The sequence below is a fragment of the Octopus bimaculoides genome, chromosome 27 (assembly GCF_046866305.1).
Source record: "Octopus bimaculoides isolate indiv1 chromosome 27, ASM4686630v1, whole genome shotgun sequence".
In the NCBI taxonomy this organism is placed as follows: domain Eukaryota; kingdom Metazoa; phylum Mollusca; class Cephalopoda; order Octopoda; family Octopodidae; genus Octopus; species Octopus bimaculoides.
In genome coordinates this window covers 17,751,675-17,779,497 of record NC_142954.1, presented here as the reverse complement: position 1 = coordinate 17,779,497, position 27,823 = coordinate 17,751,675, and the positions used below count along the sequence as shown (strand labels likewise).

Genomic DNA, 27,823 nt, shown 5'->3' with positions numbered 1-27,823 from the left:
GTGCAGCTCTATCATGCCTGTTGAGATACTCTGTAGGCGCAAGCAGACTGCACATGGAGACAACATGATCGATGGTCTCATTTTGTTGTTGGCATATACGACATAATGGGGAGCTGCCGTTCTTTAATATGTTGGCCTGGTAGTTCTTTGTAGGTAGGCATTGATCTTGGGCTGCTATGATAAACCCCTCTGTTTCTGATTTCAAGCCAGAGGCCATTAACCATTGGTGGGTAAGGGCTTTGTCAATATCTGCATTATTCGCTCTCTTTGGGTATTTGCCATTGAGAGGTTTTCCATGCCATTTTTCAGTCATAATAGCTAAGGCAGCAATTTTAGCACGGGTTTTCAAGCGCTTAGCTTTTTCTGCAGGTGTTTCTAGTTCGTCTAATTCTTGAATTTGTTGCAATTGGAATTCACTTAGATATTCCTTTGCCTGTTTTGTTACTGAGTAAGATGCTTTCTTGCTTTCATATTTTAAGACAAGTTTTAGCATCCAGTCCTCAGAGTTTTTCAGATAGGTGTCTAGGCCAATTGTGGCTACCTTCATTGATAATGCCAGCTGTAAAAGTCCTCGGCCTCCTTCTTTTCTTGGCAGATAAAGACGTTCTATATCTGCCTTAGGGTGGTGCATTCTATGCATTGTCAACAGTTTTCGTATTTTTCTGTCAACATTACATATTTCAGTAATTGACCAGTTAACGATATTGAAACTGTAAGTCACGACTGGTATGGCTAGAGCATTGATTGCTTCGATCCTGTTTCTTGTGTTCAGCTCTGTCTTCAGTATTGCTCTCACCCTGCGATAACATTCTCTTCTGATCCTTTCCCTCATCACTGAGTGCTTGATATTGTCTCCTTCAATTACCCCTAGGTATTTGTATTATTATTATTATTATTATTATTATTATTATTATTATTATTATTATTATTATTATTATTATTATCGTTATTATCATCATTATTATTATTAAGAACCACAGGATGGATTTAGATGAAACTTTCAGGGATGTTTGGCCTTGTGACTGGCATGAATTAATTAGATTTTGGGATCAATCTGGTACCAGACAAGGATTCTGGATTATTTTTCCTGTTTTTTTACTTAATTTTTGAGAGCAGACGGGTTCATTTTTCGCATTCTCGTTTGTGAGAGCACTTGAGTTTACTTCAGATATTCTCATTTTAAAAATCATCTTCAGCTAATCATTGAGAGGACGTTGGTGTTGCCTTGGCAGAGGTTTGCACTCTCTGAGTACTCTTGTTATGATTATTATTATTATTATTATTATTATTATTATTATTATTACTAGTGTATCTGTGCCATCAGAAATGACGGCACGAAGGTCCCTGAATAAGGTTTGTTTAAAGATGTTGAGCAAAACACCCATGTTTCCAAAGGTGAATTATTTAGACCCCAAATGATTCCTCTCAACACATGGCTATGATGCTCCCCCACTACTTCTGCTCATGATCAGAGATGCACATATCATCAGCCACTAAGGGACATGCTCAACTGGTTAAGGTCAAACAACTGACAAGCAAATCTGTGGTATTGAGCAGAATATTTGCTGTAGCCCATCTTTTTATACCAAGACAAAACACGTACATGATAACACTTCCGATCAATTAAGATCAGAAGCCATGAGAGCCACTGCCTGGTACGGAATCCGGGCATTTATTATTATTATTATTATCGCTATTATGGTGGCGAGCGAAGAGGATCATTAGCACATGGGACAAAATGCTTGGTGGCATGGCTCTGAGTTCAAATTCGACCGAGGTCATTGATTTTGCCGTTCATCCTATTGGGGGTCAATGAAATAAGTACCAGTTGCACACAAGGGTCCATGTAGTCAACTCCTCCCCACCCCTCAAGAAAAAAATTGCAGCCCCTCCACTTATAACAGAAGTGGTTATTGCTGTTATTGAAGTTTTTCCTTCATTCTAACGTTATAAAGTTCACTGTTCGGCTATAACTGGACAGTATAGAAATTTCCTTTGCAGTCATGTGATTACTGGTCAATAAGTGTCCAGGGAATATTCAGTCATATTGACTTTTATTATTTCCGCAAGGAACAGCCACAATTTTCCAAAGTTTTGAGAAGATTCCATACTTTTCTAAGGCTCTAACATGGCTGTGCAGCTAAGAAGATGTTTCGGTTTTTTCCTCTGCTCCTGGTACTTATTTCTCATTTCTTTATTTCCCACAAGGGGCTACACACAGAGGGGACAAACAAGGACAGACAAACGGATTAAGAAAACCCTACTCTTCAGTAAGGCCGACACTTTACTGAAGAGTAGGGTTTTCTGCCGTGCATGATAATGCGTATGTCCTCGACACTGACTTCGGTGTAGGCCCTAGCAAAGTTCAGTGCCTTGAAAAAGAGTTCCCTCGATATAGATGGGTATAAACTCACTATATCAAACAGGGCAGACCTAGGTCTACCCCTTCCGCTATTGGTTTTAAACATGTAATGACCTCGTTGGTGTTACGCCATAAGGGTGAGGTCAGGTTTTTCTTATTTCTTTGCTGCCCACAAGGGGCTAAACATAGAGGGGACAAACAAGGACAGACAACGGGATTAAGTCGATTACATCGACTCCAGTGCGTTACTGGTACTTAATTTATCGACCCTGTAAGGATGAAAGGCAAAGTCAACCTCGGCGGAATTTGAACTCAGAACATAGGGGTAGACGAAATACCGCTAAGCATTTCGGCTGGCGTGCTAACATTTCTTATTTCTTTGCTGCCCACAAGGGGCTAAACATAGAGGGGACAAACAAGGACAGACAAAGGGATTAAGTCGATTACATCGACCCCAGTGCGTTACTGGTACTTAATTTATCGACCCTGTAAGGATGAAAGGCAAAGTCAACCTCGGCGGAATTTGAACTCAGAACATAGGGGTAGACGAAATACCGCTAAGCATTTCGGCTGGCGTGCTAACATTTCTTATTTGTTTGCTGCCTACAAGGGGCTAAACATAGAGGGGACAAACAAGGACAGACAAAGGGATTAAGTCGATTACATTGACCCCAGTGCGTTACTGGTACTTAATTTATCGACCCTGTAAGGATGAAAGGCAAAGTCAACCTCGGCAGAATTTGAACTCAGAACATAGGGGTAGACGAAATACCGCTAAGCATTCCGCCCGACATGCTAACGATTCTGCCAGTTCGCTGCCTTTCTGGTACTTATTTCTGTTTAGCTTTTTGTTACTTCAGGCATTAAATCCTTGATCCTTGCTTGACTGTTCGTTCACCTCCCTCTCTCTCTCTATGTATGAATGTATGTCTGTATCCATCCATCCATCTCTCACTCTCTCTATCACTGATCTTTCCTTGCTGACAAGTCTTCTCTCTCCCTCTCTCTCTCTCACACACACATACACACACATCATATGGTTCCTCACTATTTCTCTCTCTTCCTGCTACTACACATTTTCCGCCTTTCTCTTTCACCCTTTCTCTCTCACTGTCCTTCTTTCACACACTCTGTTTCACATTTTCTCCCCCACCCTCTCTCTCTCTCTCTCTCTCTCTCTCTCTCTCTCTCTCTCTCTCTCTCTCTCTCTCTCTCTCCAACTCTCTTACATCTCTCTCTCTCTCTTTCTCTCCTTAATTACAGTCCAGCAATCAAAACATCTACAGACAAGCCCTGGAGAACAAACTCTACCCTAGTCACACCTATGGTGTCGTTAGTGGTGGTGACCCTGCTTTCATACCTGATCTCACCTGGAAGGATCTCGTTAACTTCCATCAGAGTCATTACCATCCTAGCAACTCAAAGTAAGTCATTATTCACTATGTTGTTTTTTTTGTTGTTCTTGTTTACTATTGTTATTTAGCCCTAGGTCAACCCAGAGATGGAGAAGATCTATCATCAGAAACTTTCCAAGCATGACCATCTTGTCTAGTTTTTCTTATATATTTTTTTCCGGCTGGATGCTGGTGCTGCATAAAAGCACCCACATGGTTCTGGGTTCAGTCCCACCACATGAGACCTTGGACCTTCTCAATCTAAACTGTCCGACGAACAGGAATGTGAAACTCTGAGTAACAGATTTTTGTGATGTTTTTGTAGCCTTAATAATAATAATAAAGCATATTACTCTACCTCCAGTATTCAAGTTCTATTTTTCCCCACCTTGTTTCACATTTATGTGCTTATTTTAGTATATACATATATATATATATATATATATATATATATATATATATCTTAATATATAAATCTGAAGTTGTGTGTTTGTGTGAAACCTTTTTGAATGTTTATAGAAATCCACATTTTCCACTTTTTCGTAAAAATTTTTGCATCAATGGAATTTTCTCGATCTGAACTTTCCAGTGCAGTAATTAGATTTTTTCAATTCCGTTTACTTTGTGTGATTTAAGGGAGATTTGGCTGTTGTTTCTAGCAACTTTTATATTTCATCCCTGCTACCTGGAACGCCATTCTTACACACGCGCTCAACATAAAAATATAGAGAGTAAGAGTAAAAGAGGGAGAGGGAGAGAGAGAGAAAGTGATACATACAACGTCATAGATTAAACTTTCATCTCAGTATTCTTTACCTACTTTTCATAACATAGATACGTAAAAACACACACAACCACACATACATGACCTGTGACAACAACATACACATTGCTCTCAATCTCTATTCATTTCTCCCCCTCTTCCTCTCTCGCTCTCTCAAACGTATGTGTATACGTTTGAGAGAGCAAGAGAGGAAGTAATCACAATCATTCACATCGTGGTATATTTACAAAACATTGATGGCATAACTACAGAGTTGTATCCCCCAACTTTGGAAGGTCATAACTTTCATAAAAATGAATATTTTTTTATGAAATTTTCTATACATATATTATTTATTATGTAGATTCCAAATATACAAAAAAATTTCGGTGAAAGTGTTTTGGCAGGGGGTGGGGTACAATATTCGGAAATTCCACTTAAATTCCTCTTAACTTCCAGGAAAATGAATATTTTTTCATGAAATTTTGTACAAATGTACCTTGATGTATGTACATTTCAAGCACGTAGGAATTTTGAAGGAAACAACTGCAGGTTATTTTTGAGAAGTGTTCCCCACTCGGTGGTGTTTCGGAGCAAGTCGTCCATATTTGTTTCATTTTTCTCTATTATGTGCATCCTTAGATTTCTAATGAAGTAATAGGCAGTGAAGAGAAGCAGTCATAAGAAAACTTTTAACTACCCCTATTCCTTTCTCTCCCCCTCTCTACCTCTTCCTCTCTACCTCTCTCAAAAGCATACACGTGCAAGTACACAATCATTCAGTAAATTATAACTCATGTTCGTCAATGTTTTGTAAATTTACCACAATTTTCACTAGGGTGTTAGGGTTAGGGTTTTAGGGTCAGGGTTAGGGTTTAGGATTAATGTTACGGTTACGTTTTTTAGGGTCAGGGTTAGGGTTAGTGTTAGGATTAGGTTTAGGATTAGGGTTGGGTAATCGTGCTGGTGTTAATCTGAAAAATTACAGATATGGGAAAAGTACCGACCCTGCCATCTATTATAACTTTTGTTGTTCTGTTTAATATATACATAGATTATGCCTCCAAAGAAGAGAGTTTGCTGGGGAAAGACAGCAACCGATTTAAAATGACAGCAAAAGACTGTAGCAATTCACCACATTCCAGAAGCTACTTTGAACATAATGCAAAATGGTGCATCAACATCTTCTGCCCAATCTGATAGAATTCTGGCAAAACTGTTTAGCAACAGATCGCCAGCAATTGCTTCATCAGAAATTGCCATCCTAACTCATGTGAAAAGGGATTACCCTGCTATCTATAATCAGGGCAGCACAAAAAGTTGTTTTGCACAAGCATTTCTATAGCCAATTACACGGATGAAATTTACGTATGCTTAATAATTTTACGCAAAACAGCCTTCAAGACTTTCCCTATTAATTTCATCGTCTTTTGAATTATGAACATATTTACATCATAAGGGTTTTTTCGTTGTAAGGCTTTCTTTTTTAGTTGATTTTCAGCTAGCAAGACTTATCGTAGATGGCATAATAAGTCACACCCGGACAAGGTCGGGTTATACTGCTAGTATATATATATATATATATATATATATATATATATATATAAATAATACAGAATGGGACAAGAACGCAAAACATCAAGACAGTTAGATAATACAAGAAAGGGACACACCTTGTCTTATATATATATATATATATATATATATATATATATATATATATATATATATATGTATATATATGCTTATATATATATATATATATACATGGTCTGATCAATAAGTATTTGGACTGTCACTATAATAACAAAACCAAGGCACAGAGATTGAAACTGCTTCACACAGATTGACCTTGGAATCTGCTGTGTGAGCACACCAAGTTTTAACATTCTAGCTCACATCTGCTGTTTATAGCAGTGCTTGGAAGGAAGGTGTGTAGTGTGTGATCGTCACATTGACTATGACAGAGAAAGGTGAGCAGAGAATCTGCATCAAATTTGGCCAAAGCTTGACAATACCTGCTCAGAGACCTACGCAAAGTTTTCAAAAAGTTTCCATCGTTCTAGACACAGTCAAAGGGATCTTGTGCAACTGAAACCCAAGTGTCCTGAAAGCAGTTTTGGTACAAACTTGGCAGACACATGTCTCATACCCAAATCTTCAGTGATGATGGACTGAACTGAACCGTAACTAATCTGCACATCCTCTGATAACTTATGGATGGTGATTTGATGATTTCCCCCTCACAGCTGCACGCACATCTACGCTGTTTTTCTCAGTTCTGCTGGTTGATCATCTCCCAGAACATTCGTCAATATCGACATTTTTTTGGCCATCTTGGAAACATCTGAACCACTCATACACTCCTCTCCATACACTTTCTGCAACTTTGTGTTGGCCTCTGAGCAAGTATCGCCATTATATCCGTCTTTGTCATGGTCAATGCAATGATCACACGCTACACACCTTCCTTCCAAGCACTGCTGCAAACAGCAGAAGTGAGCTAGAATGTTAAAACTTTGTGCATATGCACAGCAGAGATCATGGTCAATTTGTGCCAAGCGGCTTCACTCTGCATGCTTTAACTTCATTACTATGGCAACAGTCCGGATACTTATTGATCAGACCTTGTATCTACATATATATTGTATATATTATATAGCTCTGTATGTATGTGTGTGTGTGTCTACCACCTGTGTTTGTCTACCACCACTGCTTGACAACCAGTGTTGGTGTGTTTATGTCCCTGTAACTTAGCGGTTCTGTTAAGTGGTTGCCATTAGGAACGGCATCCAACTGTAGAAACGACACCACAACAAACAGTTAGAGTTTGGCCAGCTCCTGTCAAACTGTCCAACCCATGCCAGCATGGAAAAGGGATGTTACACGATAATGATGATGGTAATGATGACGACGACGACGATGATGATGATGATGATGATGATGATATATATATATGTATATTCTTGTAGGTTTGTTACATACGGCAATTTTCCTCTTGAAGACCACCTTGACTACATCAACAACAATTATTTGAAGCATTTCTCTGCCATTGACCCAAACACTGCTGTTCCTTCGGAGACGAGGTGGACGGAACCTGTGAGTAGCAGTTGCTTTATAGATTGTTGTCTGTGTGTATGTATATATATATATATATATATATATATATATATATATATATATGTAATATTTATGTATATAGCTTTGTATTTGTAATATATATACATATATAAAGTCTGTGTATATGTAATGTGTTTATATAAGGCACTATATATAGGCATAATGTATATATGTTAATTGAAGTTTACAGTTTTATTCATTATGGCTGATCATACCACTCAGTTTCGCACTGGGGGTTCAAGGGAATGTTATATAATAGCCAGATTATGTAACCCTGTGCTCTTCAGGGTTGGCAGTTATGGAAGAAAATGTAATGTTTATATATTATCCCTGGTTATGAATTACACACACACACACACACACACACACACTATATCTACCGACTATCTGTTCAGTGCAATGACACCAACACCAACACCAACACCAACAACATTGATACATCTGTGATCCTAGTCAACATCTACATCTTCTCTCTCTCTCATCAATCATATTTTTCTACTCCAGGCACAACGCCCGAAATTTTTGGGGAGGGGGCCAATTGATTAGATCAACCTCAGTACTCGGTATTTAATTTATTGATCCCGAAAGGATGAAATGCAAAGTCGACCTTGGCGGAATTTGAACTCAGAACGTAGAGACAGACGGAATACTGCGAAGCATTTCGCCTGGCGTGCTAACGTTTCTGGCAGCTTGCTGCCTTTCTCTCATCACGCACACCCACCCACCCACACCCACCCACCCACACCCACCCACACACACACACACACCACACACACACACACACACACACACACACATACCTTAACATTCACTAACATACATTACTTGTCTCCTTCTCAGTAGCCTGCTCCTTCGCTTTCACCTAATGTTGCCCTTTCTCACCTATTTCATATCTCTGTGAAAGCATAGGGCCTACAAATTCGCTGACATGGCCGATGACAGCACCCCCTGACTGGCATCCGTGCTCGTGGAATATTAAGAGCACCATCCGAGCGTGATCGTTGCCAGGGCTGCTGACTGGCTCTTGTGCCAGCCTAGTTACATTCTGTTTCACACTGAATCTCCCTGAGAACTACGTTATGGCTATGCACGACTGTGGAGTACTCAACCATTTGCACGTTAATTTCATGAGCAGGCTGTTCCTTTGATCAAATCAACTGGAACCCTCGACGTTGTAACTGACAGAGAGCCAGGACATATCTGTCTCCCCACCTCTCACACTCTCTCTCTCTCTCATTCTCTCTCACTCATCCTCTCTCATTCTCACCCTCTCTCTCACCTTCTTTCTCTCTCACTCTCACCCTCTCTCAAATTCACTCTCACCCCCTCTCACTCTCACCATTTCTCTCTCACTCTTACCTCTCTCTCACTCTCACCCTCTCTCTCACTCTTACCATCTCTCTCACTCTCACCCTCTCTCTCACTCTTACTCTCTCACACTCACTCTTACTCTCTCACTCTCCCTCTCTCCCTCTCACTCTCTCCCTCACTCTCACCCTCTCTCTTGCTTCACTCTGAATCTCCCTCTGATCTACATTAAAGGTGTGCATGTCTGTGGAGTGCTCAGCCACTTGCACATTAATCTCATGTGCTGGCTGTTCTGTTGATCAGAGCCACTGGAACACTCATCATCGTAACCAACGGACATCCAAGCCATCTCTCTCCCCCCTCTCTCTTTCCTCTCACTCTCACTCTACCTCTCTTTCTCACTCTCTCGCTCTCTCATATTCCAGCAACATCATGCCATTACCTGCCGCATCGATCCAATGTCTCCAGATCCACAGAAACAAACCACAGCCTCTGTTAGTTATCTCCTCTCAAAGTAAGTGTCTTTCTGATTTTTTCCCTTGTTTTATTAATATATCGTCCCTCCATGTGATTAAGAAGTTTGCTTTTCAACCACATAGTTTTGGGTTCAATCCCACTGTATGGCACCTTGAATAAGTGTTTACTATTACAGACCTGGGCCAACCAAAGCCTTGCGAGTCGATTTGGTAGATGGAAACTGAGAGAAGTCTATGTGTGTGTGTCAGTGTGTGTGTGTATCTCACGGAGGCAATGACAAATCACTGAGATCTTTGATGATAAGCTGTGCTTGAGAAAACCTGTCAAGCTAAGTGAAATCATAACTGCAGTCGCTGTCAGTGCCATGTAACTGGCACCCATGCCGGTGGCACATAAAGTGCATCTTTCAAGCATTGGGCCTCATGGAGGCAATGTGGCTGATGCTGATGTTGCGTAACTAGCAACCGTGTCAGTGGCACGTAACAAGCACCTTCTGGATGCTGGGCCTCCCGGAGGTAATGACAAATGATGTGCTTGAGATGAAGACCCATCAAGCCAAGTGAAATCGTAGTTGTGGCAGATACTGGTGTCATGCAAACTGGCACCTGTGCCAGTGGCACGTGAAAGCACCCATTATACAGGGTGTCCCAAAAAGATGTACCCACTCTTTGACTTCCCAGTACTCATGCATTTTGTGTTCAAGTAGATGTTTATTGATATACACACAATCCTAAGAAGTTAAATTAAATTCAGGAAAATAAATTGTTGTAGAAACGATTATTTATTGTCATTTAGAATTATTTAATATTCTCTCTCATTCCTGCGTGTTCGCAAATGTTCAAACTGCCTTCCTTCATTTTCCAAACGAAGCTGATAATGTCCAACAATGGATTTGACAACATTGCCAAACATTTCATTTGGAATTGCAAGACATTGTATTCGAATTTCTTTTTTGAAATCATCAATTGTCACTGGTTTTGCAGCGTAAACCTTATCTTTGAGATGTCCCCATAAAAAAAAGAAAAATCCATTGGCGTGAGGTCTGGGGACCGTGCAGGGAATTCAACGCTACCTCTCCTTCCAATCCATTTGTTTGGATTTGTTGCATCGAGGTTAACCCGTACATCACAGAAAACAATACATTAATGATCGTCTGTCAAAGAGTGAGTACATCTTTTTGGGACACCCTGTATTCTCAGAGTGGTTGGTGCTATGAAGGGCATCCAGCCATACAAACCATGCCAAGTCAGACTAGAGTCTGGTGTAGCACCTCAGCTTACCAGCCTTGGCCAAGCCGTTCCAACCCATGCCAGCATAGACAATGGATGTTAAATGACAATGATGATATATATATATATCATCATCATCATCATCATTTAACGTCCGTTTTCCATGCTGGTATAGGATGGACAGTTTGACAGGAGCTGACTAGCAGAAGGGTTGTTCAGGTTCCAGTTGTCTGTTTTGACATGGTTTCTATGGCTGGGTGCCCTTCCTAACGCCAACCACTTTACGGAGTGTACTGGGTGCTTTTACACAGTATCAGCATGGGTGCTTTCTACGTGGCACCAGCGCTTATGAGCCTGCAAGATTAGGGATGCTGGTGGTGGTGTCACATAAAAAGCAACCACACTGTAAAGTGGTTGGCATTTGGAAGGGCATCTAGCTCTTTAAAAACAATGTCAAAATTGACCTCACCTTTGTTTGTGCCATGTGAAAAGTACTCCACTGTGTGGGGTGGCTGGTGTTAGGAAGGGCATCCTTGCCAAAACAGATAGCAAAGCATGGTGCAGTCTTCTGCCTTGTCAGTTCCTGTCAAACTGTCCAACCCATGCCAGCATGGAAAGCAGACATTACATGATGGTGATGATGATGATGATATCATTGAAATCTTGAAGCTACAATATAACCCATAATTAATTCAGGACAATGTGAATCATCACCATCATCATTTAACATCTGCTTTCCATGCTGGCATGGGTTGGATGGTTTGCTATGGAGCTGGCTATTAGGGAGCTCTCCAGACCCCCAGCTGCCTGTTGTGGAATGGTTTCTACAGCTGGATGCCCTTCTTCATGCCAATCACTTAACAGAGTGTGCTGGGTGCTTTGTATATGCCACCAGCATGGGTGTGTTAATGCAGCACCGACATGGGTGCATTTACGCAGCACTAGCATGTGTGCATTTACACAATGCAGCCCTGACATGGATGTGTTTACACAGTACCAGCAGAGATGCTTTTATGCGATACCGCACTGGCTTGGGTGTGCTTATGCTGCACCGGTATGGACGCATTTATGCAGTACCGGCATGGGTGCTTTCTAATAAAGAAGCATCACAGGTGACTGAGTAACTTGTTTACTAAAAGGATTGAAATATTCTTTATTGGTGTTTAGAATGTGTTTAGAATTTCTTTGTCATAGAACTGAGTATCTGACATTATTGGTTAACCTCTTGGTACTCTCATTGTAGTATTACCGATCTGAAAGAATCAACCACACTGTCTATTATTGGTGCCTTACTCACAGAGAGTGAATCTTCTCCCTTCTATCAATCATTAATCGAAGCCAATTTAGGTTCTGACTATTCTCCCGGCACTGGGTAAGTATCTATTCTGTTTTGTTTTATTGAGATGTGTTTGTATAGGGTTATATGTGTGTGTGTATATAGCATATATCCGTATCTTTGGATGTTTAGTTTCATGGAGGTGGTGACAAGTGATTACAAAACACTTCATTTCACGTTGCTCCAGTCCACTCAGCTGGCAAAAAGGCGTCCCATCCAGCTGGGGAACACATATGCCGTTGAAACCGGGAAACCGGGCCCATGAGCCTGGCTAGGCTTTAAAAGGGTGCATTTATTATTATTATTATATATATATATATATATATATATATATATATATTTATATATATATATATAAATAAAGAATAAGGAGAAAATGGAGAGGTAATTAATAAAATTATTTATTAATTATAAAATATGACAAATAATTTTATTAATTACCTCTCCATTTTCTCCTTATTCTTTAAATATATAAATATAGGAACCACGTTTTATATGGTTACCTCATTGTTGAACTTTCTCTAGATTGGTAAGTAACCAGTATTTTCATTGGGTCTATGATCCCTTAATGAGGTTTATTACCTTTACTTGATTATATGTATGTATATATGTATGTATGTATGTATGTATGTATGTATGTGTGTATGTATGTATGTATGTACGTATGTATGTACGTATGTATATATGTATTTACACACACATTAAAATGCAGATAAATATATTACAAGATATATATATATATATATATATATATATATTGATGATAAAATACCTGTATGTCCTCTCTCTCATCTTTCTGCCTCTTTACAGGTATCAGGGTAACACATTGGACAGTTCATTCTCTGTTGGTCTTCAAGGAATCAGTGAAATTGACATTGAACGCGTCACAAATATCATCGAAGAGACTCTGGATAAAGTGATCAAGTGAGTTTCACACCTGTCTGATTTTCTTAGCCATCCCGATCATCATGATCATCATGATCATCACCATCATCATTGTTATCACTAACACCATCACCATGTTAAATAAAATCATGATTAATTGATCCTCCTGTATTTTGTTTTACCCAAAGCCAGAAACTTTTCAGCACCCCACCTGTCTATAGATAGATGGATAGATAGGTTTCTTTATTAGCCACACAGGGCTCAACACAGAGGAGGCAAAATACAAATGTAGAGTTTTTCTTTTCGAGGGGGTCGAAAACAAAGCAGAAAAAAAACAAAAGTGGGGACAACGATGGAAAAAAAACATCGCAAAACGTTTGGGGTATTTACAAAAAATATGAAATAATACAGAAAATTCCCAATAAATGGGGAGGTTATCCATGGAAAGAAAAACCTACGAAAAGACCACGGAAATCTCGGTCCTTAGTGTCACAGTTTGTTAAATAAAATTTCTTTTATTTATGCAAGAAACGTAAGTAACTCTCTGTTTACAAAATTTTAAAACGTTTTATAGAATCATGGTCAAGGTGGCTTCGTCATTTATACGTGCCATTCTTGCTACATGTATCCATCTTTTTTTGAAACATTTGCTAGACAACACTTGCCTCTCTACTCTCACCTTCCTTTTCAAGTTATACTTGAAAAAGTTGATGAGAGATTGACCAGAGAGGAAAGTATTTGTCTCTAATCCTTTCAGACGCGTCCACCAGATGCATTCTTTCGCCATAGCCACAAGTACGATAAATACAGCTCTTCCTTCCCGTTTAAAGGAAGGAGGCGTGACGATATTGACGATAGACTCGGTTGATAAACCGACTCATCCCACACGTGACAGCAGTCGTTCGACATAAGCCCACAGCTCCGAATTGGTTGGACACTGCACGAGTGCGTGCAGAACGGTTTCATCGCTCTGACCGCATCTCGGGCAGGTCGGCTCCGCATTTCGCGAGCCGTGTCTATAGAGCTTATCCCGAACGGGTAGCGCCTCTCGGTAACACTGCCAGGCCAGGGATCTCTGGAAGTTGTCCATAGGTCCCGGCCCGAAAGTCGTCCTGAACAGGCGGGTCAGGTATTCCTTGTCGACGCCCAGGTTCGCCCCGAGATCGTCGTCGTACCTGCCCTCCACTAATCCCCTATAGAATGACTTCGTTGTGATGCAGCCGCTCAAGGTCGACCCAGGACGGCAAAGTTGTTGCAGAGCAACGTGACACTCACGGTGCCATTCGCCATTCCTCGGCCTCTTTTTGATCCACGACTGCAGCTCGGTCATGGAGATGAGCTGCGGGAAAGTGCGTCGCACAAACGGCGACCACACCTGCTCACCGTCGTCTACGTAGAGCCGGAGGTGTCGCAGTCTCAGCGCATGTCTGCGCATCATCAACCACGGCATGCCCAGCCCTCCTTTCAGCGGGTGTTGGCAACAAACGGATCGCCTCACCATCGGAACGCTTCCTTTCCACAAAAAGCGAAAGAGGATGCGCTCCATTTCGGTGATGGCGCGATCAGGACAAGGCACGACGGTCAGGCGGTATTTGATGATGGACGCGATGGACGCGTTCGCCACCTCCACCCGACCTTTTAGGGACAGCTTCCTCTCGGACCATTGCCGGCAGAGAGTGGCCACCCTACTCGTTATCTCGCCCCAGTTTTTCTCCGTTTGCAGGTCCAGACCGAACCAGACTCCTAGCAACTTGACCGGACCGTCCGTCCAGCGTCCCACTACTGAGACGCTGCCGGACGGTATGGGCTTGCTTCTCCAGGTGCCGAGTAGCAAACCCACCGACTTATCCCGGTTGATTTTCGCTCCCGTCACCACTTCGTAGTCTTTCAGCGTCTCGCCGACAAGCTTGATGTGCTCGTGGCTAGACGCTATGACGGTGACGTCGTCCGCACCCCAGTTCTCGCGGGATGCCCCTCAGCGTCGCCAACTTCCGCAGTAGTGGCTCGAGAGTCAATATGTACAGGAGCAGTGACAGGGGGCATCCTGACGAACCGAAGTGCAATGTCGAAGGGTCCCGATAGACGTCCATTGACGCAGACAACCGAACGGATGCCTGTGTACAAGGCAGCCATCCAGCCACGGAAAACGGGACCGAAGCCGGTCGCTTCGAGGACGGCCTCCAAGTATCGATGGTCTACCCTATAGAAAGCTTTGGATTGATCCAAATTGATCAGGGCCCCACCCATGCCAGGTTCCTTAACTACCCTCTCTATGATGTAGCGCATCAGATGGAGGTTGTCATGGATGCTCCGACCCGGCACGGCGCATGTCTGCACCGTGCCGACCAGTTTCTCGATGACAAGCGCCAACCGCTTGGCTAACACCTTGGCCAAAATTTTCAAGTCTGCATTAAGCAGAGTGATGGGCCTAAAGTTATCTATGGCGTCCCCCTTGTTTGGATCTTTCTTCAGCAGCGTTACCGCTCCTCGGCTCACAAAACCGGGAATGCTCCCGTTCTGCTGCCAGTTGCAGTACAAGGCCGCCAAGACGTCTCCAAACAAGTCTGGCATACAGTTGTAAAGCTCGTAGGGCAGACCATCCAAACCCAGAGATTTGTCCGTCGAGCAACCCGCCATCGCGTCCCTCACCTCCACTGCCGTGATGACCCCTTCGCATCACTCTGCCTCTCTTGTCGAGAGTCGTGGCAAGCTGTGCAGGTAGGCACTAAAGTCCACCCTGCCTTCTCGCTCGCCACTCCTCCCAAACAGTGGGGCAAAATGCCACTGAAACGCCTCGCACATCTTGCTTGGCTCAAGCAATTCGCGTCCCTGTTCGTCTACCAGAGACCGGATGGTGGCTCTGTTACCCCGCTGCGCCTCCGCCACCCGGGCCTCTCGTGCGGCTCCAACACCTTCATTCCTCAAAGCACGCATCCTTGCCCTGACAGCACACCCTTCGTGTTTAGCATTGAAGTGTTGATCGAGGGCCAACCTCGCCGCTAAAACGTCGGATGCGATGCCACTTCGCAATGCCTCTTCTAACTTTATCACTAGCTTCCCCTCTACTCTGTTCCTCTCTACAGCTAGTGCCCTGCTATACCTTATTGCTTCTGCCCTTACTGCTCTCTTGAGGGCAAACCACCATTTGTTGTTGACGATGGCTCCCGTCAAAGCCCTCTTTACTAACGTGCTAATCCGGTCTCTGAAAACCTGTCTCGACGGGAAAGACGCGTTTAGTTTCCAGTAACCGGGACCCTGCCTATGTGCCTTATCTAAGTCTAGCGTACACGTCACAAGTTTGTGATCCGTGTAGCTGACTATGTGGAACTGTGGACATCCTAAACTATCTCTATCTCTTGTCCTACACACTATCCTATCTAGATACGACCTCGACGACCCAATGCGGTTGCTCCAAGTCCACGTTGGCACATTTGGGTGGTCGAGTCGGTACCTGTCAGACAACTGGAAGCGTCTGAGCAGGTCTATGAGGCCTTTGCATCCCCTTCTAGTTTTGTCACTCTCCACGTAGTCTAGATGCGTGTCCAAAGTAGCATTCCAATCCCCCACTAAAAGTAAGGGACGAGACATTCCCAGGAATACTTCTAGACGTCGAAAGAAGTCCGACCGACCTGTTAAAGGAGGCACATAAACTGCCAGCAACCGAAAAGCGCCTCCATCGCTGCCGTCCACATCTAAGACAACCAGTCTACCCTCCGGGTCCGTAAATATCGTCTTTACTTGGAGATCCAGACTCTTGCGAAAAAGAACCGCCGTGCCACTACCGCCCATCCTCGGCAGACAGGGAGAAAAATAAATGTTAAACTGTCCGCCAAACATGGACTTTAGGGCCCGCGGCTCATGAAGTCTGGTCTCACTAATGGCTATGATATCCAAATTGTGTGACTTGATGTCATTTAAGAGGTACCCTTGTTTCCAAGGGGACCCCAAGCCACGCACATTCACACAACCAATCTTCACCATGATTCTATTTATACGTGTGCTTTAAAGCACGAAACAAAAGAACAAGGTGTTACTTACCGTTAGAAAGTTTTGTTTCCTCCTTGGATTTTTCACCAAGGAGGCTATTGTACAATTTCTTGCACAAATATTTCTGGAATCCCCCTACCGAGTTGGGGTAGAGGGATTTTATTGTGTTGTGTAATGCTGGTGTTACATGAATAATTTTAATGTGTTTTGGCGGTGTTGTACGTGGGTGGTTGTTGGTTTTGATATCGTTATTTGTGATGTTTGTTTTAGAGTTGATGTAATTCATCAACTCTGTGTTTGTACTGTCTATTGCTGTTAGCATTGTTTTTTTTATATTACTATTGGTGTTAGTAGTATTTTCGGGAGATGTGAATCTCCCTGCTTTGTTTGTGTTTGCATTTTGTTTTGTTTTCTTCTTACTGCGCTTCCTCTTTCCTTTCATAGCTATTTTCCACTCCTCCCCACTCTCTTCATCGGATGATGGGAGTTCTGAGGAGTCAGAAAGAGGTAACGGCAAATTTTGTGCGTCTGTGTGTGTTTCTGTGAGTGTTTGTGTTGCTGTTTTTATTGATGTTGGCTGCTTGTTATTTGTGTGTGGTGTATGTGATATGGGGGAGGGAGAGGCAGTCTTGGAATTTTCTTTTTTTTTCTCTTCTGTTTTTGCAGTTTCTGTTGTGGTTATTGCTGATATTTCTGTTGTTGTTTTTTGTGTTGCTGGTGGTGTTGGTAGTAAGGTTTTTCTGTTGGGGGTATTTGGTAGTTGCTTCTGTTGTTGTTGTTGTTGTTGTTTTTGTTTAGCGGCCAGAGGGCAGTCCTTTTTCAGATGTGCTTCGCTGTTGCATAGGTAACAGCGAGGTCGCCTGCCCTCTACCACCACATACAGCTTGTGGTCCTCTGCCAATCTAATGTTTGGAGGAATTTTCTGTGAAGCCTCCTCCGTGATGTGGAGAAGGATTTCCAGATTTTTCCCTCCCCAGTTCTTTTCCTCTCCGACCGTAATCTCCAAAATATTTGCCTCCTCCATTTCCAGGCATACGGCCGATATCAGCCATTGGGTGTCCACCTCCGATGGCACATTTTTTATTATAACTTTGGTCACTCTCTGTCCTAGATAACTCGGTATCATCACCAAGTCATCTGTGCGGAAAGAGAGTGTCGAAAATTGTTTAGCTAAATTTTCATCCAGAAATCTCACCTGCACCGTCCCAAATTTTCTTCCCCAGGTGACATGATTTTGATAAGGCCAAATTTTTCTAAGACAAACTTCAATTTTATCTGTGCTAACATTTTCTACACGTCTGGTTTTTGTGTTTACCAGTTTATAAATGATGCACTTTTTGTTTTTCATTTCTATAATATCTTTTGGTATGTTTATTCTGACATCATCTCCTTCTTTCGTAAGAAGGGATTTTGTGTCTTTTATTTGTTTTTGTGTGAATGTCACTATTATTCTTTTTTCCTTTAGAGCATTTGCGAAATTTGTTTTTGTTGTGCTGGCGGACATGTTCTTCTGAATATTTTTGTTTATGTTGGTGTATGTACTGCCTGGTTCAAAGGTGGTGGTAGTGGCAGCAGAGTTTGTTGAACAGGTGGTGGTGTCGGTGCTGACGGCCGATAAATTTGTGTCCTTGTTGTTGCTGTTGTTGTTGTTGTTGTCGTTGTTGTTGGTGGTGGTGATGATGGCGTCAGCAGCAATGGTGCTTACGTCAGAGACATTTGTGACGGTTTTTACGCATGGTTTTGTAACCTTGGTTACAGTTTTGTTTTTGTTGTTGGTGTTGGTGGTGGTGAGAGGGCTGTTAATCGCTGTCTTTGTGACGTTTACAGCAACTGCGTTCCTGTCACTGTGTGAGCACGCGCTACTCTGTTCTTTTTTCTCTTCTGGCATCTGAAACCTCGGGAAATGCTCGTCAAAAGAACAAGACAAGCGTTCCAAAATTATGTTTCTCGACATTTTTCAAATGTCAAGAAGGAAATTTTTGTATTTTGCTAGGGCCGAAACTGCCCCTGGGGGCCAATTCCTACCCTTGAAAATACACACAAATGAAGCGTAGGTGCTTCGCAACAAAATTATTTAAAAATTCCAACAAAATGTGGACAATAAAAGGTCAAATAAACGTTTACCTTCGCAGCCGATGTGACAGCACGTCCGTGAGAAGAGATAGATAGATAGATAGATAGACGGCTGGATAGATATATAGTGTGTGTTTACATATTGTCTGAAAATCATTGAGCTACAAGTGGTAACGTTTTTCCTGTTAATAATTGGTCCACTCGCTTTGTACCTTCAAAGATATGCAAAATAAAATATACCTTGAAAAACAGATAAGCGTTAGTAGCAGGAAAGGCATCCATCTTTAAAACAACGTCTCAATAAAACATTTATTCAACTGAAGCTAGCATGGAGAAACAGACATAAAAGCCAACCAATGAAATGATAAAAAAGGCATCGGAGGAATGATGCATACTCTGCGCGCACACAAGGATGAAATATAATTTAATTTAATAAATTTATTCTCAGATGTAGGAGTGGCTGTGTGGTAAGTAGCTTGCTTACGAACCACATGGTTCCGGGTTCAGTCCCACTGTGTGGCACCTTGGGCAAGTGTCTTCTACTATAGCCTCAGGCCGACCAAAGCCTTGTGAGTGGATTTGGTAGACGGAAACTGAAAGAAGCCTGTCGTATATATGTATATATATGTATGTGTGTGTGTATGTTTGTCTCCCCAACATCGCTTGACAACCGATGCTGGTGTGTTCACGTCCCTGTAACTTAGCGGTTCGGCAAAAGAAAACCGATAGAATAAGTACTAGGCTTCCAAAGAATAAGTCCTGGGGTTGATTTGCTCGACTTAAGGCGGTGCTCCAGCATGGCCACAGTCAAATGACTGAAACAAGTAAAAGAGAGTAAAAGAGTACGAATTCATATTTCAACAAAATGACATCTAGAGTTATTTCTCCTGCTTATTGTTTATGCATATGTAACACGGAAAAGACAAAAAACATTTTGATTCATCCGTCCACCAGTTTGGAAGATAATCAAACCAAAATTTAATGAGTTCAAGCTACTCACTCAATGAATATTTCTGCCAAATTTGGTGAAAATCTGTTTAGCTATTTTCCGGTAATTTTGCAAACACACTGTCAAGCAGATGAAGTCAAGCGACTACAATAACTCTATTTCGCTTATGTGTGCAGGGTTAATAAAACATTGTTATTATTATATTCGTTACGAGTGACAGAAACGATATTAGTTCAAAATAGCAACCTGTATATCATTCTTAAAGCAGATATATTATTGAAAGCCTGTTAAGCTGCAGTATCTGTTTCAAGAAAGCATCTCTTATAAACGTATAGTGTAACACACTATGTCTATAAGAGATACTTTCTCAAGACTAAAACTACTGTTTAACAGGCTTTCTAGAATATAAAATATATCTGCTTTAAGTATATTTTGTTGTGTCTGGAGAGAGTCATTCTCTTTTAGTGCCTTATTAATTTAACACACTCACTGGTCTGATTTCCACTCATTTACTTATTTATTTTTCTAAAATTTTCATTGTGTCTTGCAACCTTTTCAATAGTCGTTGACTCTGTCCGTTATCCGAGCTGCATTCTTTTTGTTTGTGTGGGGCATTGTGTGTGCATGTGTATGTGAGTCAGTGTGTGTGCGCATACACGTTTGTATATGTGTGTGTGTGTATGCATGTATGTATATGTGTGTGTGTGTATGTGCGTATGTATATATGTATGTGTGTACGTTTGTATGTATGTGTTCTGCATATTCATGTGTTTGTGTGCTATGTGTGTGTGTGTACATTTGTATGTATGTATTCTGCATATTCATGTGTTTGTGTTTGTGTGTTTTTATGTGTATGTATGTGTGTGTGTGTGTGTGTGTACCTCTGTCTCTTTGTGTGTGCATGTCTGAGTGCATCTGTGTCTGTGTGTATGGGTCTTTTGCGACTATGTACTGTGTTTGTATGTATGGACGTGTGTCTCCATATGTGTCCTCGTGTGAAGGGAAGTGTGTGTGTATATGGTCATGTGTTACAGTCTTCATTTGTGTATGTCTGTGTGTGTATGTGTGCTTATCTGTTCATATTACCTATGTACCTATCTGTCTGTATGTCTATCTGTTTACATTCATATTCATTCATTCATTAAGTATGACACAGAGATTGCTACATTTTATGTTATTTTGCTTTCTTATAGAAATGGTTTTGACCAGGAGCAGGTTGATGCCATTTTGTACCTGGTACGGAATATTCTATAAAAGTTACACAAGGAAATTTGGTCTGTTGATCGTGAGTGGAAACATCCACTCTAACAGGAGTCGATAAAACCGAGTGTGTTGATATTGGTGTGTCCCTGGTGGTGGGGTTGTTGGCGCACGACATTGTGGTAGACAGTACATTGATGGTGAAGACGTCGGCGCAGGAACTGTAATATAGCTGTTCTGTATGTGTGGTGGTAATGGTGTTGACGGTGGTAATGATGTCCTGTTGAAACTGTTGGCGACGTCGGGGGAATGCTCGTAGTTGGTAGTAGTTGTTGTTGTCGTTGCGGTGGTAATCTTGGTTGAACGAAGCTGGTGGCGAAAAGGCTGCTTGATGATGATGGTGTTTGAAGAGGTGCGCTTTTACAGACGGTCGACAGACAAATCTCTGTACGACCATTAGCGAAAACCTCAAAGAAAATTTCTTAACCCAAGATGAAAGAACGACCGTGCGAACTCAAAAAGGAGAAATGGTGACGAATGGAAAAACAGAGGACTCCTTTTATTTAAACGTGTCACACGGTCGAACACAAAATAATATATCAAAGATGATATACAAATAATTATGTTATACTACGATAACATAAATAGCCAGTTATGAGACGATGGAAAGACAGCCGTATGAAATGAATAACAAGAGATATTTAGTGTGGCATAAAAGATGTATGTGTATGTGAGAGTGTGAATGCGACATATAAGAACATAATAAAAGACAGGCTGTCTATATGTATGTGAGATATCACAGCAGATAGAAAGTCAGTACACGTGAGAGTTTTATACCAAGTTCTTGAGTACACAATAGTATGAGTCTGTATGTGAAAGAAGTGAGGCGTATGTTTGGCAGAGCTTATCACTAGTTGTGTTGACTATGGTTGGAGATGTTGGTGGCGTAGTAATCGTAGAATCGTGTTGGTCATGACGATAATGCTGGTTAGTAGTTCAGTCTCCATGGCCGCATTTGTTCTTTAGTCAGGTTCACCAGTTATAGGTTGGTAGTCCAGAATCCATGCGGCGTTTTTCTTCGTCGGGGTCACCACTTTATAGGAAAGTGGGTTATTGCAGCTCAGCGGGCTGCGTGTTCGAATCACGTCGGGGGTCACCACTTTATAGGAAAGTGGGTTATACATCATTAGATGTATACTTGACATTCCTATATAATATAAGAAATTAAACGGAACGCTGAACTCCAGACTATTAACTTAAACAACATTTATTCAGGTGGTAAATATATACATCTTTAGCTCTTGTTTGTTGTTACAGCTTCTGTGTGTGTGAGCATTGTTGTTGGGACGTTGGTATGTAGATGTAAGCGAGCTATCAAGCGTAAGTTCGAAAGATGGAGAGAGACAGCTAAACACGTCCATGCTCAATCGCTGGCCAGCAAGAAAGAGACAGAATAGAAGCGGGAACGCTTGGTTGTTGAATTCCACGCATGCGTGAGACTACGCATGCTCACAGCGTTACTACAAATGTTTAAATATGATTACATACTATATATTTAGGTTCTACAACATTTAAGTATGATAATTTAGTTTGTACAACATTTAGGTATAATTTAGATTCTACAACATTTAAGTATGATAATTTAGTGTCTACAATGTTTAAATATGATTACATACTATATATTTAGTTTCTACAACATTTAGGTATCATAATTTAGTTTCTACAACATTTAAGTATGATAATTTAGTGTCTACAATGTTTAAATATGATTACATACTATATATTTAGTTTCTACAATGTTTAAATATGATTACATACTATATATTTAGTTTCTACGTTTAAGTATGATAATTTAGTTTCTATGTTTAAATAAGATTACATTCTATATATTTAGGTTCTACAACATTTAAGTATCATAATTTAGTTTCTACAACATTTAAGTATGATAATTTAGTTTCTAAGTATGATTACTTCCTGTTAGTAAGTGAAATATATGTATAAATAATAACAAACACATTGTTTTTTCACTATTTATTGGCACATTAATATTGTCATCGTCTTGTATTTTCTTATATTCAGAGCCAGGAACTTATCAATTTGAAGCTAACTTCTTTATCCAGTCCTCCAGAGTAACTGCTTGGTTTCTGGAGAAGAAGAAACAAACCAAGAATGGTTTCTTTACTGATTGAGTGTTTACAAATCGATGTATGTAAAGCCATTCCAGAATCGACCCTCTCTGATTGAAGCCGGTGAATAATTACTATTATGGCTGCAACAATGTAGGCAAAGAATAGAATTTTTTTTCTTTTTATATCCATTGTCTTTTATGCTTTATTTAAGTCTGATAATTTAGTGTCTACAATGTTTAAATATGATTACATACTATATATTTAGTTTCTACAACATTTAAGTATGATAATTTAGTTTCTATAATCTTTAAATACGATTACATACTATACAATTAGTTTCTACAACATTTAAGTATGATAATTTAGTTTCTATAATGTTTAAATATGATTACATTCTATATATTTAGTTTCTACAACATTTAACTATGATAATTTAGATTCTACAACATTTAAGTATCATAATTTAGTTTCTATAATGTTTAAATATGATTACATTCTATATATTTAGTTTGTACAACATTTAAGTATCATAATTTAGTGTCTACAATGTTTAAATATGATTACATACTATATATTTAGTTTCTACAGCATTTAAGTATGATAATTTAGTGTCTACAATGTTTAAATATGATTACATACTATATATTTAGGTTCTACAACATTTAAATATGATAATTTAGTGTCTACAATGTTTAAATATGATTACATTCCATATATTTAGATTCTACAACATTTAAGTATGATAATTTAGTGTCTACAATGTTTACGTATGATAATTTAATTTCTACCACATTTAAGTATGATAATTTAGATTCTATAACATTTAGGTATGATACTTTAGTTTTTATAATGTTTAAATATGATTACATTCTATATATTTAGATTCTACAACATTTAAGTATCATAATTTAGATAACATCTTAGTTTCAGTTTGAATTACGGAGAAATATGGATAAGTACTGTTTTTACTTTGCTAAAGATTTTCTACTATTTGAAAATAATATGTATTCTTGATTTTTATATTATTCATTTGGTACTTTATAGTTTATTTTTAATAGATAACTTATTTAACACTTAATTATTTATAAGTTATAGTTTCATTTTTACATAATATTAGAACTTCAATTTGAATAGTGTTGTTATATTTTCGATTATTTTTGATTGATAATATTTGATTAATAATTAGTCTTTATTGTTTATAATATCGTTAAAGGTTTTTTTAAAAATTTTCTTATTAAAACTTTGTATATATTCTTTTATTCTTTTATTTGTTTCAGTCATTTGACTGCGGCCATGCTGGAGCACCGCCTTTAGTCGAGCAAATCGACCCCGGGACTTATTCTTTGTAAGCCTAGTACTTATTCTATCGGTATCTTTTGCCGAACCGCTAAGTTACGGGGACATAAACACACCAGCATCGGTTGTCAAGCAATGCTAGGGGGACAAACACAGACACACAAACACACACACATACATATATATATATACATATATACGACGAGCTTCTTTCAGTTTCCGTCTACCAAATCCACTCACAAGGCTTTGGTCGGCCCGAGGCTATAGTAGAAGACACTTGCCCAAGGTGCCACGCAGTGGGACTGAACCCGGAACCATGTGGTTGGTAAGCAAGCTACTTACCACACAGCCACTCCTGCGCCTATATATAAAGTTTAATCTTTTATTCTTAATAATTTTTTTATTTCCTAATTTTTTCATTCATAATTTTTTTCATTCATATTTTTATTCTTACGTTTGTAGAAATAAATATTCTTGTATTTTTCTATTATTCAATTGATTTTTAATGATAATTAAATAAACATTTTTAGCTTTAAATAGTATAGCTTTAACTATTACACCGGTTAAATATGTACTAATTTTATCTTCATTATTATTTTAAACTTAAACTTCGTTCAAATTGTATTTAAAACAAAGATAATTTAAAACAATGATAATTTATGTAAGCTGTTTTTTGTATATAATATACATGTCATTATAATGGAGGAAGGGAGGATTATTGAATGGTTATTATTTTGATATTTTTAATAATTTTTCTATCTTTATAAAATAAGTATTTCATATTAATTCATTTGGTACTTATTGTTGGTTGAGAGAGATATATATATCTAATTATTGTTCTACTTAAGATCTGCCGATTAGCTATATTTTTGAATAGAATTTAAATTTCGATAATTTCAATTGATTTTAATCGATTTAAATTTCCTTTTTATTTGAAAATTAGTTATGAAACACGTGTAATCATTTTATTATATTTATCTTATGATATTTACTTTGCTTTATATCATACTCATTTATTGTACTTTTAATTGTTAATTTTTCTATATGTGATAGTGGATTTTCATCGATGAGTTCTTGAAACTTGGTTATTTTCCCTAAAACTATATATTTTATATATAAATAAATATATATAAATAGATATGTATATACATATAAATAAATATATATATATATAAATAAATAAATATATATATATAAATAAATATATTTAAGAATTTAAGGAATGGAGAAAACGCATGTTATAATTGCATACTTTATTCCTACATATGTTTCAAAGGATTACAACCTGTGTGATCCATAGGGATCTTTGATATTAAAATTGTAACCTTCTCATCAGGGAAAGCATGGGAATCATCTTAAACGTAAGACATTATGACCGATTATGAAAACAATAAATGGATAAGGTTATGTCATTTGAAAAAAACCGTTAGAGAATTGGACGCTGCCGGATAGTGGGTTGGACAACACATACCTATAAATGTGTGAGAATGTACATGCATACATAAATACATATACACAAACACACACATGCATGCATACTGATACACACACATATATATATATATATATATATATATGTATATACATATACATACATATGTGCACTTATATATATATATATATATATACATATATATACACACACACATATATATACACTCATACGTCCACATTTATACATATACATACATATGTGCACTTGTATATATATATATATATATACATATATATACACACACACATATATATACACTCATACGTCCACATTTATACATATGCACATACGTACCCATGCATATACAAATATACACATGTGTGCATGTCCCCATATACACATATGTATCCATTCATATATACACACATGTATAAATAGAAATAGACTCATACACATACACATAGCTATACATCTACGCCTATTACCTAATCAAATAAACAGATTCGCAAATACATATACATACATGTATACATACGTAAACACACGCATGCACATACATACATACATACAAATACATATACATATACACATATATATATATATATATATATATATATATATATATATATAAAAGAAAAATAACTCAAGTGTTTTCATATATACATACATACACATACCCATATACATACATCCACATATCCATATATATGTGTGTATGTATACACACATATATATATGTGTGTACACACACACACATACACATATATACACATATACACATACATATACATACATAAACACACATACACGCATACATACATATATATGCACAGAATTTTGTCAGTGAACAGGTCGCGGTCTCAAAGTGACGAAAATATTTTGACAAATTAAATTTAAATGTTGAAGTGAATCTAATGGATTTCGTGTGTTATTTTAAATGGCTTATAAACACCTTCCACGCTGCAATTGTTTTCGTTCCAGCACACGATCTCAGATCAGGTCACTTGCTATGCAAGTGCATCTCCGTAATATCTAAATATATATATAAATAAATATATATAAATAAATAAATGTATATATATATATATATAAATACATAAAAATATATATATAAATAAATAAATATATATATATATATATATAAATATATATATATAAATAAATAAATATATATAAATAAATATATATATAAATAAATAAATATATATATAAATAAATAAACATATATATATAAATAAATATATATATATATATATATATATACATAAATAAATATATATATATATATAGATAAATATATATAAAAACATAAATAAATATATATATATTTAAATATATATATATATCAACAAACATATATATATAAATAAATATATATATAAATAAATGTATATATATATAAAAACATAAATATATATATATATATATATATATATATATATATATATATATATATATATATATATATATATATATATAAGCAATGTTAATTCTCTAAATGAAGTATTAACAGTAACTGCACGATAAAGTGTAGTATATTGCCACTTAAGTGTGGCTGACCCCTAGGGGTGGATGTTACTGTTGCTTTTAGCCCCAGGAGGACATCTCCTCCAGCTGGCTTATCGACACACGACTGTGTCCTGTTTGCCAAGGGAGTTATCCCTCTCACCTCGGCCAGCAGCACGAACGTATCCGGATTTCAGGGTTATTTCCCTTCGTCGGCGTTCGACAGCTGATGACCTTGGTGAGAGAGAAAAACCTGGCAGACCTTATATCTTCTTTTCCAGTGACATTCTTCACTGATATTGAAAAGGTGAAAACAAGCAATGTTAATTCTCTAAATGAAGTATTAACAGTAACTGCACGATAAAGTGTAGTAT

At 38.6% G+C, this 27,823-nt stretch overlaps 1 protein-coding gene and 1 long non-coding RNA gene across 3 annotated transcripts in view; one reads left to right on the top strand and one right to left on the bottom strand.

Moving 5' to 3' along the window:
* LOC149130872 (presequence protease, mitochondrial-like) overlaps positions 1-24,998 on the top strand; it is a 36,061-nt gene extending 11,063 nt beyond the window's left edge. Inside the window, exons 6-13 of one of the 2 annotated variants that reach the window (XM_089343114.1) lie at positions 3,626-3,786; positions 7,492-7,618; positions 9,373-9,461; positions 11,897-12,025; positions 12,800-12,913; positions 21,077-21,119; positions 23,163-23,362; positions 24,490-24,998. In XM_089343114.1, the coding sequence (XP_089199240.1) occupies positions 3,626-3,786; positions 7,492-7,618; positions 9,373-9,461; positions 11,897-12,025; positions 12,800-12,913; positions 21,077-21,119; positions 23,163-23,216 (717 nt within the window). In that variant the 3' untranslated portion in view covers positions 23,217-23,362; positions 24,490-24,998. Of the gene's footprint in view, positions 1-3,625; positions 3,787-7,491; positions 7,619-9,372; positions 9,462-11,896; positions 12,026-12,799; positions 12,914-21,076; positions 21,120-23,162 lie in introns of both variants that reach the window. The other variant, XM_089343115.1, reaches the window with a different exon arrangement.
* LOC149130870 (uncharacterized) overlaps positions 1-27,823 on the bottom strand; it is a 506,474-nt gene that overhangs the window by 204,588 nt on the left and 274,063 nt on the right. The window lies entirely within an intron of this gene.